Here is a 22020-nt window from a genome sequence, read left to right on the forward strand (position 1 = left end):
CCCCCATACAACTGACTCACTCTATATACACCTTACCACCTCTATATACAGCTGCCCCCTGCCTATCTACATCTGACACCACCAGCTATATACACCTACCCCCCCCCATACAACTGACTCACTCTATATACACCTTACCCCCTCTATATACAGATGCCCCCTGCCTATATACATCTGACAACATCTGCTATATACACCTAACCCTATCTATATACACCTAACCCTATCTATATACAACTAACCCCCACTATATACACCTGGCCCCCTCTATATACAACTAACCCCCACTATATACACCTGACCCCCTCTATATACAACTAACCTCCACTATATACACCTGGCCCCCTCTATATACAACTAACCCCCTCTATATACAACTAACCCCCACTATATACAACTAACCCCCTCTATATACACCTGACCCCCTCTATATGCAACTAACCCCCACTATATACACCTGATGGCCCTTTATACACAACTGACTCACTCTATATACAGCTGCCCCCTGCCTATATACAACTGACACCACCAGGTATATACACCTAACCTCCCCATATATAACTGACACCCTCTATATACACCTGACATACATATCCAGTGGCTGACAGGGCATGCTGGGAGTTGTAGTGTTATCACTTTGCTATCAGTCCTAATACACAGGAGCCCCGCCGCTAACCGGGAGAGAAGTCACAGAGCTCGGAGCTGGCGGAACGTTTCTTCCTTCCGCTGTTTCCGGGAGCTGCTGAGCGCGGTGCACCAACATGTCTGCGCCCTGGATACCGGGTCAGGACTCTCAGGTAAATGTCCGGATTTCTGAGTTTTTTCCCTTCTTCTTTCTTTTGCGGTGTGACGCCAGAAGGGGGCGCTGAGAGTGGAGGCTATAATCATAGATAATAACTGCCCCCCCCCCCATTATACCTGTCCCCCCCCATTATACCTGCCCAACTAATAACTGTCCCCCCCATTATACCTGCCCAACTAATAACTGTCCCCCCATTATACCTGCCCAACTAATAACTGTCCCCCCATTATACCTGCCCAACTAATAACTCCCTCCCCCCATTATAACTGCCCAACTAATAACTGCCCCCCCCATTATAACTGTCCCCCCCATTATACCTGCCCAACTAATAACTGTCACCCCCCCATATTACCTGCCCAACTAATAACTGTCCCCCCCATTATACCTGCCCAATTAATAACTCCCTCCCCCCATTATACCTGCCCAATTAATAACTGCCCCCCATTATAACTGCCCAACTAATAACTCCCCCCCCCCATTATAACTGCCCAACTAATAACTGCCCCCCCATTATAACTGTCCCCCCCATTATACCTGCCCCACTAATAACTCCCCCCATTATAACTGTCCTCCCCATTATACCTGCCCAACTAATAACTCCCCCCCCCATTATAACTGCCCAACTAATAACTGCCCCCCATTATAACTGTCCCCCCCCCCATTATAACTGCCCAACTAATAACTGCCCCCCCATTATAACTGTCCCCCCCATTATACCTGCCCCACTAATAACTCCCCCCATTATAACTGTCCTCCCCATTATACCTGCCCAACTAATAACTCCCCCCCCCATTATAACTGCCCAACTAATAACTGCCCCCCCCATTATAACTGTCCCCCCCATTATACCTGCCCAACTAATAACTGTCACCCCCCCATATTACCTGCCCAACTAATAACTGTCCCCCCCATTATACCTGCCCAATTAATAACTCCCTCCCCCCATTATACCTGCCCAATTAATAACTGCCCCCCATTATAACTGCCCAACTAATAACTCCCCCCCCCATTATAACTGCCCAACTAATAACTGCCCCCCCATTATAACTGTCCCCCCCATTATACCTGCCCCACTAATAACTCCCCCCATTATAACTGTCCTCCCCATTATACCTGCCCAACTAATAACTCCCCCCCCCCATTATAACTGCCCAACTAATAACTGCCCCCCATTATAACTGTCCCCCCCCCATTATAACTGCCCAACTAATAACTGCCCCCCCATTATAACTGTCCCCCCCATTATACCTGCCCCACTAATAACTCCCCCCATTATAACTGTCCTCCCCATTATACCTGCCCAACTAATAACTCCCCCCCCCCCATTATAACTGCCCAACTAATAACTGCCCCCCATTATAACTGTCCCCCCCCCCATTATACCTGCCCAACTAATAACATCCCCCCCATTATAACTGCCCAACTAATAACTCCCCCCCCCCATTATAACTGCCCAACTAATAACTGCCCCCCATTATAACTGTCCCCCCCCCCATTATAACTGCCCAACTAATAACTCCCCCCCCATTATGCCTGCCCAATTAATAACTCCCCCCCCATTATACCTGCCCAACTAATACCTTCCCCCCCATTATACCTGCCCAATTAATAACTCCCTCCCCCCCCATTATAACTGCCCAATTAATAACTGCCCCCCCATTATAACTGCCCAACTAATAACTCCCCCCCATTATACCTGCCCAACTAATAACTGCCCCCCATTATATCTGCCCAACTAATAACTGCTCCCCCATTATAACTGCCCAATTAATAACTCGGGGGCCCCATTATACCTGCCCAACTAATAACGCCCCCCCATTATATCTGCCCAACTAATAGCTCCCCCCCCACCCATTATTCCTGCCCAATTAATAACTCCCCTCCCCCATTATACCGGCCCAACTAATAACTCCCCCCCCCCCCATTATACCTGCCCAACTCTTAACTCCCCCCATTATAACTGCCCAACTAATAACCCCCCCCCATTATAACCCCAACTAATAACTCCCACCCCCCCCATTATAACTGCCCAACTAATAACTCCCCCCCCCATTATACCTGCCCAACTAATAACTGCCCCCTATTATAACTGCCCCCATTATAACTGCCCAACTAACTGCCCAACTAATAACTGCCCCCCATTATACCTGCCCAACTAATAACTGCTCCCCCATTAGACCTGCCCAACTAATAACTGCCCCCCATTAGACCTGCCCAACTAATAACTGCCCCCCATTATACATGCCCAACTAATAACTGCCCCCCATTATACCTGCCCAACTAATAACTGATCCCCATTATACCTGCCCAACTAATAACTGCACCCCATTATACCTTCCCAACTAATAACTGCCCCCCATTATACCTGCCCACTAATAACTGCCCAACTAATAACTGCTCCCCCATTATACCTGCCCAACTAATAATTCCCCCCCATTAGACCTGCCCAACTAATAACTGCCCCCCATTATACCTGCCCAACTAATAACTGCTCCCCCATTATACCTGCCCAACTAATAACTGCCCCCCATTAGACCTGCCCAACTAATAACTGCCCCCCCATTATACCTGCCCAATTAATAACCCCCTCATATACCTGCCCAACTAATAACTGCCCCTCATATACCTGCTCAACTAATAACTGCCCCTCATATACCCGCTCAGCTAATAACTGCCCCCCATTATATCCACCCAACTAATAACTGCCCCCCCCCCATTATAACTGCCCAACTAATAACTGCCCCCCCATTATAACTGCCCAACTAATAACTGCTCCCCCATTATACCTGCCCAACTAATAACTGCCCCCCCATTATAACTGCCCAACTAATAACTGCCCCCCCATTATAACTGCCCAACTAATAACTGCCCCCCCATTATAACTGCCCAACTAATAACTGCCCCCCATTATAACTGCCCAACTAATAACTGCCCCCCCATTATAACTGCCCAACTAATAACTGCCCCCCATTATAACTGCCCAACTAATAACTACTCCCCATTATACCTGCCCAACTAATAACTGTCCCCCCATTATAACTGCCCAACTAATAACTGCCCCCCATTATACCTGCCCAACTAATAACTGTCCCCCCATTATAGCTGCCCCCCATTATACCTGCCCAACTAATAACTGCCCCCTATTATACCCGCTCAACTAATAGCTGCTCCCCCCTTATACCTGCCCAACCAATAACTGCCCCCCCCATTATACCTGCCCAACTAATAACTGTCCCCCATTATACCTGCCCAACTAATAACTGCCCCCCCCATTATAACTGTCCAACTAATAACTGTCCCCCCATTATAACTGCCCAACTAATAACTGCCCCCTATTATACCCGCTCAACTAATAACTGCCCCCCCCATTATACCTGCCCAACCAATAACTGCTCCCCCATTATACCTGCCCAACTAATAACTGCTCCCCCATTATACCTGCCCAACTAATAACTGCCCCCCCATTATACCTGTCCAACTAATAACTGCCCCCCCATTATACTCGCCCAACTAATAACTGTCCCCCATTATACTCGCCCAACCAATAACTGCCCCCCCATTATACCCGCCCAACTAATAAATGCCCCCCCCCATTATACCTGCCCAACTTATAACTGCCCCCCATTATACCTTCCCAACTAATAACTGCCCCCCATTATACCCGCCCAGCTAATAACTGCCCCCATTATACCTGCCCCCCCATTATACCTGCCCAAATAACTGCCCCCCATTAAACCTGCCCAACTAATTACTTCCCTTCATTAAACCTGCCTCTCATATAACTGCCCCTTATTAAACCTGCCCCCACTAATAACTGCCTCTCATATAACTGCCCCTTATTAAACCTGCCCCCACTAATAACTGCCTCTCATATAACTGCCCCTTATTAAATGTGCCCCCACTAATAACTGCCTCTCATATAACTGCCCCTTATTAAACCTGCCCCCACTAATAACTGCCTCCTATATAACTGCCCCTTATTAAACCTGCCCCCACTAATAACTGCCTCTCATATAACTGCCCCTTATTAATCCTGCCCCCACTAATAACTGCCTCTCATATAACTGCCCCTTATTAATCCTGCCCCCACTAATAACTGCCTCTCATATAACTGCCCCTTATTAATCCTGTCCCCACTAATAACTGCCTCTCAAATAACTGCCCCTTATTAATCCTGCCCCCACTAATAATTGTCCCTCCTCTTTGTGTGGCACTTGATGTGACACTGATGGCCGCTCTTTTCTCCAGTCCTTTCTGCAGAGACATGCCCACTGGCACAGTGTTCTGGACCCCAGCTGGTTACTAGCATCTCATGTAAGTGACAGGAAGAGGCAATGGAGGCTGGGGTGGGGGTGGGGATGGGGGTATGTCAAGAGGGCAGGAGGGAGGGCTAGAGATTGATATGACGGGAGGAGGGGTAATGGTGTATATGGCGGGTGTAAGGGGTGGTAATGGATGTGGCGGGAGGAGGGAGGAGTAGGGAGGGGTAGGGATGGATGTGGGGGAGGAGGGAGGGGTAGGGATGGATGTGGCGGGAGGAGGGAGGGGGTAGGGAGGGATGGATGTGGAGGAGGAGGGAGGGGTAGGGATGGATTAGGAGGGAGGGGTAGGGATGGATGACGAGGGAGGAGGGAGGGGTAGGGATGGATGTGGAGGAGGAGGGAGGGGTAGGGATGGATGTGGAGGGAGGGGTAGGGATGGATGTGGAGGAGGAGGGAGGGGTAGGGATGGATGTGGAGGAGGAGGGAGGGGTAGGGATGGATGTGGAGGGAGGGGTAGGGATGGATGTGGAGGAGGAGGGAGGGGTAGGGATGGATGTGGAGGAGGAGGGAGGGGTAGGGATGGATTAGGAGGGAGGGGTAGGGATGGATGACGAGGGAGGAGGGAGGGGTAGGGATGGATGTGGCGGGAGGAGGGAGGGGTAGGGATGGATGAGGAGGGAGGGAGGGGTAAGGATGGAGGGAGGGGTAAGGATGGATGTGGCGGGAGGAGGGAGGGGTGGGGATGGATGTGGCGGGAGGAGGGAGGGGTGGGGATGGATGTGGCGGAAGGGGATGACAGCAGATAAGGAGGCGGGTTAGCGGTGGATCTGTTGGTAGAAGGGATTACAGCACTGCAGGCGTGGCCACAGAGGGGCTGTGATTGGCTGCTTAATGATCATGTGACCATTATCTTCAGGCAGAAATCCAGAAATCTAAATCCTTGTTGGAGTCATTGGGACACAGAAATACAGAGGAACAGCAGGATAAGAAGGTAAAACAGAAGTCGTACTGTGCACTGTCTGTACCTGTAGAATAAGAAGTGGTACTGTGCACTGTCTGTACCTGTAGAATAAGAAGTGGTACTGTGCACTGTCTGTACCTGTAGAATAAGAAGTGGTACTGTGCACTGTCTGTACCTGTAGAATAAGAAGTGGTACTGTGCACTTTCTGTACCTGTAGAATAAGAAGTGGTACTGTGCACTGTCTGTACCTGTAGAATAAGAAGTGGTACTGTGCACTGTCTGTACCTGTAGAATAAGAAGTGGTACTGTGCACTGTCTGTACCTGTAGAATAAGAAGTGATACTGTGCACTGTCTGTACATGTAGAATAAGAAGTCGTACTGTGCACTGTCTGTACCTGTGGAATAAGAAGTGGTACTGTGCATTGTCTGTACCTGTAGAATAAGAAGTCGTACTGTGCACTTTCTGTACCTGTGGAATAAGAAGTGGTACTGTGCACTGTCTGTACCTGTATAATAAATGGTACTGGGCACTGTCTGTACATGTAGAATAAGAAGTGGTACTGTGCACTGTCTGTACCTGTAGAATAAATGGTACTGGGCACTGTCTGTACATGTAGAATAAGAAGTGGTACTGGGCACTGTCTGTACATGTAGAATAAGAAGTGGTACTGTGCACTGTCTGTTCCTGTAGAATAAGAAGTGGTACTGTGCACTGTCTGTACCTGTAGAATAAGAAGTGGTACTGTGCACTGTCTGTACATGTAGAATAAGAAGTCGTACTGTGCACTGTCTGTACCTGTGGAATAAGAAGTGGTTCTGTGCACTGTCTGTACCTGTAGAATAAGAAGTGGTACTGTGCACTGTCTGTACCTGTAGAATAAGAAGTGGTACTGTGCACTGTCTGTACATGTAGAATAAGAAGTCATACTGTGCACTGTCTGTACCTGTGGAATAAGAAGTGGTTCTGTGCACTGTCTGTACATGTAGAATAAGAAGTCATACTGTGCACTGTCTGTACCTGTAGAATAAGAAGTCGTACTGTGCACTGTCTGTACCTGTAGAATAAGAAGTCGTACTGTGCACTGTCCGTACATGTAGATACTGTGCAGTGGGATATGTGAGGGGTCCTGATCTGTGGATATAATTGATCCCATTCTGTATGTTTCACAGGTGACGGAGGCCGAGGAGCTATGTCAGGTGAGTGTATCCTGATGGGGCAGTTCTCAGGGGCTCTTGGGCTATAGACAGGGATGGGGCAGTTCTCAGGGGCTCTTGGGCTATAGACAGGGATGGGGCAGTTCTCAGGGGCTCTTGGGCTATAGACAGGGATGGGGCAGTTCTCAGGGGCTATAGACATGGATGGAGCAGTTCTCAGGGGCTCTTGGGCTATAGACATGGATGGGGCAGTTCTCAGGGGCTCTTGGGCTATAGACAGGGATGGGGCAGTTCTCAGGGGCTATAGACATGGATAGGGCAGTTCTCAGGGGCTCTTGGGCTATAGACAGGGATAGGGCAGTTCTCAGGGGCTCTTGGGCTATAGACATGGATGGGGCAGTTCTCAGGGGCTCTTGGGCTATAGACATGGATGGGGCAGTTCTCAGGGGCTCTTGGGCTATAGACAGGGATTGGGTAGTTCTCATGGGGCTCTTGGGCTATAGACATGGATGGAGCAGTTCTCAGGGGCTCTTGGGCTATAGACATGGATGGGGCAGTTCTCAGGGGCTCTTGGGCTATAGACATGGATGGGGCAGTTCTCAGGGGCTCTTGGGCTATAGACAGGGATGGAGTAGTTCTCAGGGGCTCTTGGGCTATAGACATGGATGGGGCAGTTCTCAGGGGCTCTTGGGCTATAGACATGGATGGGGCAGTTCTCAGGGGCTCTTGGGCTACAGACAGGGATTGGGTAGTTCTCATGGGGCTCTTGGGCTATAGACATGGATGGGGCAGTTCTCAGGGGCTCTTGGGCTATAGACATGGATGGGGCAGTTCTCGGGGCTCTTGGGCTATAGACATGGATGGGGCAGTTCTCTGGGGCTCTTGGGCTATAGACATGGATGGGGCAGTTCTCAGGGGCTCTTGGGCTATAGACAGGGATGGGGCAGTTCTCAGGGGCTCTTGGGCTATAGACATGGATGGGGCAGTTCTCAGGGGCTCTTGGGCTATAGACAGGGATGGGGCAGTTCTCAGGGGCTATAGACATGGATGGGGCAGTTCTCGGGGCTCTTGGGCTATATACAGGGATGTGGCAGTTCTCTGGGGCTCTTGGGCTATAGACATGGATTGGGCAGTTCTCATGGGGCTCTTGGGCTATAGACATGGATGGGGCAGTTCTCGGGGCTCTTGGGCTATAGACATGGATGGGGCAGTTCTCAGGGGGCTCTTGGGCTATAGACATGGATGGGGCAGTTCTCAGGGCTCTTGGGCTATAGACATGGATGGGGCAGTTCTCATGGGGCTCTTGGGCTATAGACATGGATGGGGCAGTTCTCGGGGCTCTTGGGCTATAGACATGGATGGGGCAGTTCTCTGGGGCTCTTGGGCTATAGACATGGATGGGGCAGTTCTCAGGGGCTCTTGGGCTATAGACAGGGATGGGGCAGTTCTCAGGGGCTCTTGGGCTATAGACAGGGATGGGGCAGTTCTCAGGGGCTCTTGGGCTATAGACATGGATGGCGCAGTTCTCAGGGGCTCTTGGGCTATAGACATGGATGGGGCAGTTCTCAGGGGCTATAGACATGGATGGGGCAGTTCTCAGGGGCTCTTGGGCTATAGAAATGGATGGGGCAGTTCTCAGGGGCTCTTGGGCTATAGACATGGATGGGGCAGTCCTCATGGGCTCTTGGGCTATAGACATGGATGGGGCAGTTCTCAGGGGCTCTTGGGCTATAGACATGGATGGGGCAGTTCTCTGGGGCTCTTGGGCTATAGACATGGATGGGGCAGTTCTCTGGGGCTCTTGGGCTATAGACATGGATGGGGCAGTTCTCATGGGCTCTTGGGCTATAGACATGGATGGGGCAGTTCTCAGGGGCTCTTGGGCTATAGACATGGATGGCGCAGTTCTCAGGGGCTCTTGGGCTATAGACATGGATGGGGCAGTTCTCATGGGCTCTTGGGCTATAGACATGGATGGGGCAGTTCTCAGGGGCTCTTGGGCTATAGACATGGATGGGGCAGTTCTCAGGGGCTCTTGGGCTATAGAAATGGATGGGGCAGTTCTCAGGGGCTCTTGGGCTATAGACAGGGATGGGGCAGTTCTCAGGGGCTCTTGGGCTATAGACATGGATGGGGCAGTTCTCTGGGGCTCTTGGGCTATAGACATGGATGGGGCAGTTCTCATGGGCTCTTGGGCTATAGACATGGATGGGGCAGTTCTCAGGGGCTCTTGGGCTATAGACATGGATGGGGCAGTTCTCAGGGGCTCTTGGGCTATAGAAATGGATGGGGCAGTTCTCAGGGGCTCTTGGGCTATAGACAGGGATGGGGCAGTTCTCAGGGGCTCTTGGGCTATAGAAATGGATGGGGCAGTTCTCAGGGGCTATAGACAGGGATAGGGCAGTTCTCAGGGGCTATAGACAGGGATAGGGCAGTTCTCAGGGGCTATAGACATGGATGGGGCAGTTCTCAGGGGCTCTTGGGCTATAGACATGGATGGGGCAGTTCTCAGGGGCTCTTGGGCTATAGACATGGATGGGGCAGTTCTCAGGGGCTCTTGGGCTATAGACATGGATGGGGCAGTTCTCAGGGGCTCTTGGGCTATAGACATGGATGGGGCAGTTCTCAGGGGCTCTTGGGCTATAGACAGGGATGGGGCAGTTCTCGGGGCTCTTGGGCTATAGACATGGATGGGGCAGTTCTCAGGGGCTCTTGGGCTATAGACAGGGATGGGGCAGTTCTCAGGGGCTATAGACATGGATGGGGCAGTTCTCGGGGCTCTTGGGCTATATACAGGGATGTGGCAGTTCTCTGGGGCTCTTGGGCTATAGACATGGATTGGGCAGTTCTCTGGGGCTCTTGGGCTATAGACATGGATGGGGCAGTTCTCTGGGGCTCTTGGGCTATAGACAGGGATGGGGCAGTTCTCTGGGGCTCTTGGGCTATAGACATGGATGGGGCAGTTCTCAGGGGCTCTTGGGCTATAGACAGGGATGGGGCAGTTCTCAGGGGCTCTTGGGCTATAGACATGGATGGGGCAGTTCTCAGGGGGCTCTTGGGCTATAGACATGGATGGGGCAGTTCTCGGGGCTTTTGGGCTATAGTCATGGATGGGGCAGTTCTCAGGGGCTCTTGGGCTATAGTCATGGATGGGGCAGTTCTCAGGGGCTATAGACAGGGATGGGGCAGTTCTCAGGGGCTCTTGGGCTATAGACATGGATGGGGCAGTTCTCGGGGCTCTTGGGCTATAGACAGGGATGGGGCAGTGGGTCTGGTGGTTTCCTCCAGTTTGGGGGGTTCAGGGGGTGTGGTGTTCCAGTAGAGCCCTCCCCTCTGTATCTTTATATAATGTGATTTGTCTCTTTCACCCTAAGGCCTCTGTGCACCCAGATTCCGGGCAGATTCTCCCCTTGATCTTCAGACCCCCAGGTGAGCGCAGCGCGGTGACTCCCCCCAATCTAATTCCCACTAAGTCTCTCCTGTCCAGTGTGTTACAATGTATCAGTGCATGTAAAATATAATAAGCTGCGAACATTGTAACAGATCCTCAGCTGTGATATTATTACAACTATAAAACATGAAGGTGGAGTCGCGTCCGCACCTCCCTGGGCTTCGGGGAGTGGATCTGCCTGCACTCACCTTTCATTCAGGATGCAGAAAATGAGCAGAAATTATTCCCAAAAAATACCCATTTTATCACAAACCACTGTTCTTAGGTTCCACGTGTCCTGACGCCGGCGCGTGTTTTCTCAGAGCGCAATTACCTATCACTGATCAATTATTTAAAAAAAAGTCTCATAATAAAGATTCAAATAATTATAATAATAATAATTCATATAATTATTAAAAAATATATGTACATATTCGGTTTCGCCACATGTAGAATTGTCCGAACTAAGTGATCAAAAGGTCCCATCTAAACAAAAATCCATACAGATATAAAAATACAGATCACAGCGCCAAAAATTAACAACCCCCCCCCCCCCCCCCTCCGTTTAAAAAGTTACGCCACTGGAAAACATTTTCTTTTATATATCAACTGGTGACAGAAAGTTAAACAAATTTGTAAATTACTTCTATAAAAAAAATTTAATCCATCCAGTACTTATCAGCTGCTGTATGCTCCACAGGAAGTTGTGTAGTTCTTTCCAGTCTGACCACAGTGCTCTCTGCTGACACCTCTGTCCATTTTAGGAACTGTCCAGAGCAGCAGAGGTTTTTCTATGGGGATTTGCTCCTACTCTGGACAGTTCCTAAAATGGACAGAGGTGTCAGCAGAGAGCACTGTGGTCAGGCAGAAAGGAAATTCTAAAAGAAAAGAACTTCCCGTGGAACATAACAGCAGCTGATACGTACTGGAAGGATTAAGATTTTTTTTTTATAGAAATAATTTACAAATCTGTTTTAACTTTCTGGCACCAGTTGATTTAAAAAAAAAAAAGGTTTCCAATGGAGTACCCCTTTAACCAAAGGATAGGGGGATAAGATGTCTGATCACAGGGGGGGGGGGGGCCGCCACTGGGGTCCCCCGCGATCTCTGCTGCAGCCCCCCAGACATCTGGTGCAAGGAGCGAACTTCATTCCGTGCTGGATGACCGGCGATGCGACGCGGAGGCTCGTGACATCACGGCCACACCCCCTCAATGCAAGTCTATGGGAGGGGGCGTGACATCCGTCACGCCCCCTCCCATAGACTTGCATTGAGGGGGCGTGGCCGTGACGTCACGAGCCTCCAGCGCTGAACCTTCTAAACGAACGCCGGGTGCAGCAGGGAGATAAGATTTCTAGGGGCGGAGTATCCCTTTAAACTTTGGTGTGATCATGTGACTGCATCCGACCGCTGTTACATGGATTGTAATGCATCTTTTTCTGCGTTGCAGCGTACCTATTGCTGGGCGCACCGCTGGTGAGTTACACGGCTCGGGGGGGGGGAGATCAGTTCTGATCCAATACTGTGGGGGGGTGAGCACACAGGCAGCTGACACTTGTCGTATGTTTGTCAGGTGGTGGTGACCCTGATTCCACACTCGAGGGCTTTATCGGCCCTTCTCTTCCAGGTAAGGTCATGTTGAGCTCCAGGCTGCAGCACTCAGCTCTGCTACATCATATACTCATATATATTCTGTACATCAGCTTCCCTTCCAGACATACAGCGCCGCATTCACTGCTGTGAACGGGAACCACTCCCTGCAGGTAAGTGCCCGGTACAAGGCGCAGGGCCTGGTGTGTAGAGATGATGTCTCATGTGACTGGTCTTTTCTGGCAGGAGGAGAAGTCTCGAAATCTGCTTTTCTTGTCCGCTGCCGCTCTCCAACTCTCTTGTATGGGGGTAGGTATCAGTGTCAGGAAGGTGATCACATGACATGGGGTGGGGTAGTCCGCGGCGGTGCTTCTATCAATGTCATCTTCTCCTGCAGGCCGCTCCAGTGCTAGCCATGAAAAAGCTCGGAATCCGTAGTCCGTCCAACAACAGCTTCTTCAGTAGAATCCTCCCACCCCCCCTCTATGGTAATCAGCCGATGGTCATCCATGACTAGAGCCCATTTACCCCCCAACCTTCCATGCCTGTGCGGGGTCACTGACATGCCCTCAGTGTGTGTTTTGCAGCGCTGCTTGGAGGACTCAGTGTTGTCCTGACAAGGTTTCCTGAAGTAGAAAGTGGGGTTCAGGTCGTGGACCGTGAGGGAAATGTGGTCGGAGCTTCACAGAGAGCTGCTCAGAAGGTAAAGCTGCCCCTTCTAAACACAGTCTACAGAGAGGGAAACACTAGAAGACACAGGACGACCAACATAGGAGATGACAGACGCCAGGGGAGACTCCAGAGAACGCAAGACGACAGACACAGGGGGTAGAATGGAGATGATAGAGGACATGAGACGACAGACGCTGGGGGAGACACTAGAGGGCAGGAGACGACAGACGCTGGGGGAGACACTAGAGGGCAGGAGACGACAGACGCTGGGGGAGACACTAGAGGGCAGGAGACGACAGACGCTGGGGGAGACACTAGAGGGCAGGAGACGACAGACGCTGGGGGAGACACTAGAGGGCAGGAGACGACAGACGCTGGGGGAAACACTAGAGGACAGGAGACAGACGCTGGGGGAGACACTAGAGGACAAGAGACGACAGACGCTGGGGGAGACACTAGAGGACAAGAGACGACAGACGCTGGGGGAGACACTAGAGGACAAGAGACGACAGACGCTGGGGGAGACACTGGAGGACAAGAGACGACAGACGCTGGGGGAGACACTGGAGGGCAGGAGACGACAGACGCTGGGGGAGACACTGGAGGACAAGAGACGACAGACGCTGGGGGAGACACTGGAGGACAAGAGACAGACGCTGGGGGAGACACTAGAGGACAAGAGACGACAGACGCTGGGGGAGACACTAGAGGGCAGGAGACGACAGACGCTGGGGGAGACACTAGAGGGCAGGAGACGACAGACGCTGGGGGAGACACTAGAGGGCAGGAGACGACAGACGCTGGGGGAGACACTAGAGTGGCAGGAGACGACAGACGCTGGGGGAGACACTAGAGGGCAGGAGACGACAGACGCTGGGGGAGACACTAGAGGGCAGGAGACGACAGACGCTGGGGGAGACACTAGAGGGCAGGAGACGACAGACGCCGGGGGAGACACTAGAGGGCAGGAGACGACAGACGCCGGGGGAGACACTAGAGGGCAGGAGGCGACAGTCGCCGGGGGAGACACTAGAGGGCAGGAGACGACAGACGCCGGGGGAGACACTAGAGGGCAGAAGACGACAGACGCCGGGGGAGACACTAGAGGGCAGGAGGCGACAGTCGCCGGGGGAGACACTAGACGGCAGGAGACGACAGACGCCGGGGGAGACACTAGAGGGCAGGAGACGACAGACGCCGGGGGAGACACTAGAGGGCAGGAGACGACAGACGCCGGGGGAGACACTAGAGGGCAGGAGACGACAGACGCCGGGGGAGACACTAGAGGACAGGAGACGACAGATGCCGGGGGAACCTCTAGAGGACATGAGACGACAGACGCTGGGGGACACACTAGAGGACAACCACCAATGTGAGAGACACACTAGAAGACTCGAGACGACAGACACCGGGGGAGACACTAGAGGACACGGAACGACAGAAGCCGGGGAGCACACTAGAGGACATGAGACAACAGACATTGGGGGAACACATTAAAGGACACAAGACAACAGGCGCTGGGGTGGGACACGCTAGAGGACACCAGATGCCAGAGGACACCAGATGACAGATGCCAGGGAAGACAATATAGGGCATGAGTTGACAAATGCAAGGAGACACATTAAAGGACACGAGATGCTAGATATTGGAGAGGGACTAAAGGACACGAGACACCAGATACCGGAGAGAGACTAGAGGATATGAGACAACAGATGCCGGAGAGACACTAGAGGACACGAGACATCACATGTCGCGAGGAGACAAAACATGCAATGCTAGGCACACCCTAAAAGGACTGTTGTGGAAAACGACAGAGCACAGTATGGCGGCTGCTATACAGATGTGTCCATCCTGTTCAATCTCTTCTATCCTCTCAGGCCGTGAAGGAGACGGCGCTGTCCCGATCAGCTCTGCTCGGAGCCACAGCATTGATTCCTTCCTTGATGAGGCGGTGAGTGATATCCTCTCCTTCCCTTGCTCCAGACTGGGGCCACTCTCATGGGTTAATTCTCCATTCCCCTTTCTGCAGTGCTCCCCATCTGTTGAGGAACCCACAGATCTTCACCCTCCTCAGACACCTGGCCGCTCTCTTCACCTTCGGGGTGATGGTTCCTGTGTCATTCTGCATCTTCCCACAAAAAGGAAAGGTGGGTATCAGTACGGTGGCAGGCAGTCATGGATAGACATGGGGGTTCATACTGGTCCTTGGGGGGGCAGATACTTCACATAACAGATCATTTTATGCTGCAATGTATTTCAGATCAGACGAGAAGACTTGGAGGAAGAGTTGAGGGAGAAGACAACAGAACCGGAACTGTTCTATAACCGAGGACTATGAAGGCAGAGGTGACCGTCGCTGCCCCTGAGGTCACTGCAGGATCCCAGTTACTGATATTTTTTATTTTATTACAACACAAAATGAACAAAAAAAAATGTAAATAAAAAGCCGCTTTGAGTCTGAGGCCGCAATGTGAAATTGTGTCCTGTAGGGGACGACGTTTATTTTAGAAACTCCAGGAATGTACACAAGTTCACACATCCTGTGAATCAATAAAAATCCCCCCCCCCCCCCATATGTGAGCAGTGGGACCAGGATTGGGGGGTGAGGTCACGTCACCAGGAGGTTCTCTGCTGCCGCCAGGTGGATTAAGAAGTTTTCTGTAGCCGGGGGAAACTTCTGCTGCTTCAGGCGCTCCAGGGTTATGGAGCCGCTGGTCTCCTCCGCGCACGAGCTCAGGACAGAAATGATCTCCCGTGTCTTCCCACATATGTCCTGCAAAATACAGTAGCACAAGTGAAACTGCACATCAGATAAGTCTATAAAGCCACCCCCTCCCCTGCAGAACGACAGACCCATGGGAGCTGCACCCCTCCCCATACAGAATGACAGACTGGACAGACCCATGTGTGCTGCACCCCTCCCCATACAGAATGACAGACTGGACAGACCCATGTGTGCTGCACCCCTCCCCATACAGGATGACAGACCGGACTAATCCATGTGTGCTGCACCCCTCCCCATACAGGATGACAGACCGGACTAATCCATGTGTGCTGCACCCCTCCCAATACAGAATGACAGACTGGACTGACCCATGTGTGCTGCACCCCTCCGCATACAGAATGACAGACTGGACTAATCCATGTGTGCTGCATTCCCCTCCCCTGAAGCCCCTCACACTCACCTTGATCACCTGACTGTCAGATTTCTCAGGATCTTCTGCTGCCTGAAGCATTAGTATCCCGACTTCCTTATGTAATTTACCCAATGTCATCGCCTCTGAGAAACGGCAAACAAAGTCATCAGATCCAGGAGATACTAACGTCTGCTCAGTAAATAGGAGGGGGACGGGGCGAGATGTGATACTAGAGGCTGCTCAGTAAACAGGCGGGGGACGGGGCGAGATGTGATACTACAGGCTGCTCAGTAAACAGGCGGAGGACGGGGCGAGATGTGATACTACAGGCTGCTCAGTAAACAGGCGGAGGATGGGGCGAGATGTGATACTACAGGCTGCTCAGTAAACAGGCGGGGGACGGGGCGAGATGTGATACTACAGGCTGCTCAGTAAACAGGCGGGGCCAGATGTGATACTACAGGCTGCTCAGTAAACAGGCGGAGGACGGGGCGAGATGTGATACTACAGGCTGCTCAGTAAACAGGCCGGGGACACGGCGAGATGTGATACTACAGGCTGCTCAGTAAACAGGCGGGGCCAGATGTGATACTACAGGCTGCTCAGTAAACAGGCCGGGGACAGGGCCAGATGTGATACTACAGGCTGCTCAGTAAACAGGCGGGGGATGGGCCAGATGTGATACTACAGGCTGCTCAGTAAACAGGCCGGGGACAGGGCGAGATGTGATACTACAGGCTGCTCAGTAAACAGGAGGGGGACAGGGCGAGATGTGATACTACAGGCTGCTCAGTAAACAGGCGGAGGACGGGGCAAGATGTGATACTACAGGCTGCTCAGTAAACAGGCGGGGGATGGGGCCAGATGTGATACTACAGGCTGCTCAGTAAACAGGCGGGGGACGGGGCCAGATGTGATACTACAGGCTGCTCAGTAAACAGGCGGGGGACGGGGCGAGATGTGATACTACAGGCTGCTCAGTAAACAGGCGGGGGACGGGGCGAGATGTGATACTACAGGCTGCTCAGTAAACAGGCGGGGGACGGGGCGAGATGTGATACTACAGGCTGCTCAGTAAACAGGCGGGGGACGGGGCAAGATGTGATACTACAGGCTGCTCAGTAAACAGGCGGGGGACGGGGCCAGATGTGATACTACAGGCTGCTCAGTAAACAGGAGGGGGACAGGGCCAGATTTGATACTACAGGCTGCTCAGTAAACAGGAGGGGGACAGGGCGAGATGTGATACTACAGGCTGCTCAGTAAACAGGCGGGGGACGGGGCGAGATGTGATACTACAGGCTGCTCAGTAAACAGGCGGGGCCAGATGTGATACTACAGGCTTCTCAGTAAACAGGCGGGGGACGGGGCCAGATGTGATACTACAGGCTGCTCAGTAAACAGGCGGAGGACGGGGCAAGATGTGATACTACAGGCTGCTCAGTAAACAGGCGGGGGACAGGGCGAGATGTGATACTACAGGCTGCTCAGTAAACAGGCGGGGGACGGGGCCAGATGTGATACTACAGGCTGCTCAGTAAACAGGCGGGGGACGGGGCCAGATGTGATACTACAGGCTGCTCAGTAAAAAGGCGGGGGACGGGGCCAGATGTGATACTACAGGCTGCTCAGTAAAAAGGCGGGGGACGGGGCAAGATGTGATACTACAGGCTGCTCAGTAAACAGGCGGGGGACGGGGAGAGATGTGATACTACAGGCTGCTCAGTAAACAGGCGGGGGACGGGGCCAGATGTGATACTACAGGCTGCTCAGTAAACAGGCGGGGGACGGGGCCAGATGTGATACTACAGGCTGCTCAGTAAAAAGGCGGGGGACGGGGCCAGATGTGATACTACAGGCTGCTCAGTAAAAAGGCGGGGGACGGGGCAAGATGTGATACTACAGGCTGCTCAGTAAACAGGCGGGGGACGGGGAGAGATGTGATACTACAGGCTGCTCAGTAAACAGGCGGGGGACGGGGCCAGATGTGATACTACAGGCTGCTCAGTAAACAGGCGGGGGGACGGGGCAAGATGTGATACTACAGGCTGCTCAGTAAACAGGCCGGGGACAGGGCCAGATGTGATACTACAGGCTGCTCAGTAAACAGGAGGGGGACGGGGCCAGATGTGATACTACAGGCTGCTCAGTAAAAAGGCGGGGGACGGGGCCAGATGTGATACTACAGGCTGCTCAGTAAACAGGCGGAGGACGGGGCGAGATGTGATACTACAGGCTGCTCTGTAAACAGGCGGGGGACGGGGCGAGATGTGATACTACAGGCTGCTCAGTAAACAGGCGGGGGACAGGGCGAGATGTGATACTACAGGCTGCTCAGTAAACAGGCGGGGGACAGGGCGAGATGTGATACTACAGGCTGCTCAGTAAAAAGGCGGGGGACGGGGCCAGATGTGATACTACAGGCTGCTCAGTAAACAGGCGGGGGACAGGGCCAGATGTGATACTACAGGCTGCTCAGTAAACAGGCGGGGGACGGGGCCAGATGTGATACTACAGGCTGCTCAGTAAACAGGCCGGGGACACGGCGAGATGTGATACTACAGGCTGCTCAGTAAACAGGCGGAGGACGGGGCGAGATGTGATACTACAGGCTGCTCAGTAAACAGGAGGGGGACGGGGCCAGATGTGATACTACAGGCTGCTCAGTAAACAGGCGGGGGACGGGGCAAGATGTGATACTACAGGCTGCTCAGTAAACAGGCCGGGGACGGGGCCAGATGTGATACTACAGGCTGCTCAGTAAACAGGCGGGGGAGGGGCCAGATGTGATACTACAGGCTGCTCAGTAAACAGGCGGGGGACAGGGCGAGATGTGATACTACAGGCTGCTCAGTAAACAGGCGGGGGACGGGGCCAGATGTGATACTACAGGCTGCTCAGTAAACAGGCGGGGATGGGCCAGATGTGATACTACAGGCTGCTCAGTAAACAGGAGGGGGACAGGGCCAGATGTGATACTACAGGCGGCTCAGTAAACAGGCGGGGGACAGGGCCAGATGTGATACTACAGGCTGCTCAGTAAACAGGCGGGGGACGGGGCCAGATGTGATACTACAGGCTACTCAGTAAACAGGCGGGGGACGGGGCCAGATGTGATACTACAGGCTGCTCAGTAAACAGGCGGGGGACGGGGCCAGATGTGATACTACAGGCTGCTCAGTAAACAGGCGGGGATGGGCCAGATGTGATACTACAGGCTGCTCAGTAAAAAGGCGGGGGACGGGGCCAGATGTGATACTACAGGCTGCTCAGTAAACCGGCGGGGATGGGCCAGATGTGATACTACAGGCTGCTCAGTAAACAGGCGGGGGACGGGGCGAGATGTGATACTACAGGCTGCTCAGTAAACAGGCGGGGGACGGGGCGAGATGTGATACTACAGGCTGCTCAGTAAACAGGCGGGGGACGTGGCGAGATGTGATACTACAGGCTGCTCAGTAAACAGGCGGGGGACGGGGCGAGATGTGATACTACAGGCTGCTCAGTAAACAGGCGGGGGACGGGGCGAGATGTGATACTACAGGCTGCTCAGTAAACAGGCGGGGGACGGGGCGAGATGTGATACTACAGGCTGCTCAGTAAACAGGCGGGGGACGGGGCGAGATGTGATACTACAGGCTGCTCAGTAAACAGGCGGGGGACGGGGCCAGATGTGATACTACAGGCTGCTCAGTAAACAGGCGGGGGACGGGGCCAGATGTGATACTACAGGCTGCTCAGTAAACAGGCGGGGGACGGGGCGAGATGTGATACTACAGGCTGCTCAGTAAACAGGCGGGGGACGGGGCGAGATGTGATACTACAGGCTGCTCAGTAAACAGGCGGGGGACGGGGCGAGATGTGATACTACAGGCTGCTCAGTAAACAGGCGGGGGACGGGGCGAGATGTGATACTACAGGCTGCTCAGTAAACAGGCGGGGGACGGGGCGAGATGTGATACTACAGGCTGCTCAGTAAACAGGCGGGGGACGGGGCCAGATGTGATACTACAGGCTGCTCAGTAAACAGGCGGGGGACAGGGCCAGATGTGATACTACAGGCTGCTCAGTAAACAGGCGGGGGACGGGGCCAGATGTGATACTACAGGCTGCTCAGTAAACAGGCCGGGGACACGGCGAGATGTGATACTACAGGCTGCTCAGTAAACAGGCGGAGGACGGGGCGAGATGTGATACTACAGGCTGCTCAGTAAACAGGCGGGGGACAGGGCGAGATGTGATACTACAAGCTGCTCAGTAAACAGGCGGGGGACGGGGCGAGATGTGATCCTACAGGCTGCTCAGTAAACAGGCGGGGGACGGGGCAAGATGTGATACTACAGGCTGCTCAGTAAACAGGCGGGGGACGGGGCAAGATGTGATACTACAGGCTGCTCAGTAAACAGGCGGGGGACGGGGCGAGATGTGATACTACAGGCTGCTCAGTAAACAGGCGGGGGACAGGGCGAGATGTGATACTACAAGCTGCTCAGTAAACAGGCGGGGATGGGCCAGATGTGATACTACAGGCTGCTCAGTAAACAGGCGGGGGACGGGGCCAGATGTGATACTACAGGCTGCTCAGTAAACAGGCGGGGGACGGGGCCAGATGTGATACTACAGGCTGCTCAGTAAACAGGCGGGGGACGGGGCAAGATGTGATACTACAGGCTGCTCAGTAAACAGGCGGGGGACGGGGCAAGATGTGATACTACAGGCTGCTCAGTAAACAGGCGGGGGACGGGGCGAGATGTGATACTACAGGCTGCTCAGTAAACAGGCGGGGTACGGGGCCAGATGTGATACTACAGGCTGCTCAGTAAACAGGCGGAGGACGGGGAGAGATGTGATACTACAGGCTGCTCAGTAAACAGGCGGGGGACAGGGCAAGATGTGATACTACAAGCTGCTCAGTAAACAGGCGGGGGACGGGGCAAGATGTGATACTACAGGCTGCTCAGTAGAGTTGAGCGTACAGACTCAACTCAGTAGAGTTTTGTACAAACTGTTCTGAACGCTGGAGCCGGCGCTGGGAGCTCGAAGTTATAGCCCCGTCCCCTCAATGCAAGTCTATGGGAGGAGGCGTGACAACTGTCACGCCCCCTCCCATAGATTTGCACCGAGGGGGCTATGACCTCACATGCTCCCAACCCCGGCTCCAGCGTTCGGAACAGTTTGTTCCAAATGCTGAGCAGCGGAGTACCCCTTTAATGTCAAAGTTATGGTGATATGCGGTAACTAACACCTTTTTTTTTTTTTTTTTTTTTTTTTTTAAAAGCACGCACTGCGCTAGCAGATTTTGTATGATTTTTAACACTAAAATTAAGCTGCATAAAGTGTTCCTGGTTGTTGGTAGATGCTGCCGGTGTTACAATGCACACGGAGGTATCAGAAGACGCAATGGTTTTTTCAAAAGTTCAAACAATTATTCCTTTTGGGGGGAAGCAACAGAATTGGTGTCCCAAAATAGTGAAGAAGAAATTTACTTACTTTTCTAATATATTTTGTGCTTCAGTTTAACGGTTTAGTTTTCATATCATCAAGTCTACCTCAACAACACCTCATTTGCGATGTTCTAACACGGTGGAACTCAGCATTACGTATGTTGGACCGCCTGTACCTGCAGCGCAAAGCAGTGACAGACTTCCTCCATTTTTGGAGCCAGTTTGACTTTCAGCTGAGGGATTGGCAGTTAATCAGGGACACCTGTCGCGTGCTCTGCCCTTTTAATAATGACGACGACCATGATCAACCTTGGCAATATGGGATGGAGGTGGACCAAGCTGGGGAGGATGGCTAGTGACAGGCATATTGCGAGCTTAATAGATGGGGAATATGCAAGATGACGAGCCAAGCCAGGCAAAAGTTCTACGAGCTGCTGACTCCCTCAAAGTTCTGAGTGAGACCCAGATCGTCAGACTTCGCTCGCTTATCTCTACTGCTCGGTATACAGGACTGGGGGGGGGGGGAGGGGGGCGGTGACACAAAAGGCTGCTCTGTATACAGGAC

The 22020-nt window shown here is 52.7% G+C and overlaps 2 protein-coding genes across 2 annotated transcripts; one reads left to right on the forward strand and one right to left on the reverse strand.

Annotated features, from left to right (window-relative positions):
• Positions 1 to 640: 640 nt before the first annotated feature.
• On the forward strand, positions 641 to 15355 carry SFXN4 (sideroflexin 4). The gene is made up of 14 exons (XM_056529353.1): positions 641 to 797; positions 5051 to 5116; positions 5981 to 6055; positions 7198 to 7224; positions 10557 to 10611; positions 12063 to 12088; positions 12186 to 12239; positions 12316 to 12375; positions 12449 to 12511; positions 12600 to 12690; positions 12790 to 12905; positions 14752 to 14825; positions 14904 to 15021; positions 15135 to 15355. The coding sequence occupies exons 1-14, from the start codon at positions 762 to 764 to the stop codon at positions 15210 to 15212; spliced, it is 939 nt and encodes a 312-aa protein (XP_056385328.1). The 5' UTR covers positions 641 to 761; the 3' UTR covers positions 15213 to 15355.
• On the reverse strand, positions 15339 to 16213 carry DENND10 (DENN domain containing 10). Its single transcript, XM_056529354.1, has 2 exons — positions 16060 to 16213; positions 15339 to 15647 (listed from the first exon to the last, which is right to left on the reverse strand). Exons 1-2 carry the CDS (start codon positions 16147 to 16149, stop codon positions 15483 to 15485), a joined length of 255 nt encoding a protein of 84 aa, XP_056385329.1. The 5' UTR covers positions 16150 to 16213; the 3' UTR covers positions 15339 to 15482.
• Between the last annotated feature and the right edge of the window lie 5807 nt (positions 16214 to 22020).

The sequence above is a fragment of the Hyla sarda genome, chromosome 7 (genome assembly GCF_029499605.1).
Source record: "Hyla sarda isolate aHylSar1 chromosome 7, aHylSar1.hap1, whole genome shotgun sequence".
Taxonomy (NCBI): Eukaryota; Metazoa; Chordata; class Amphibia; order Anura; family Hylidae; genus Hyla; species Hyla sarda.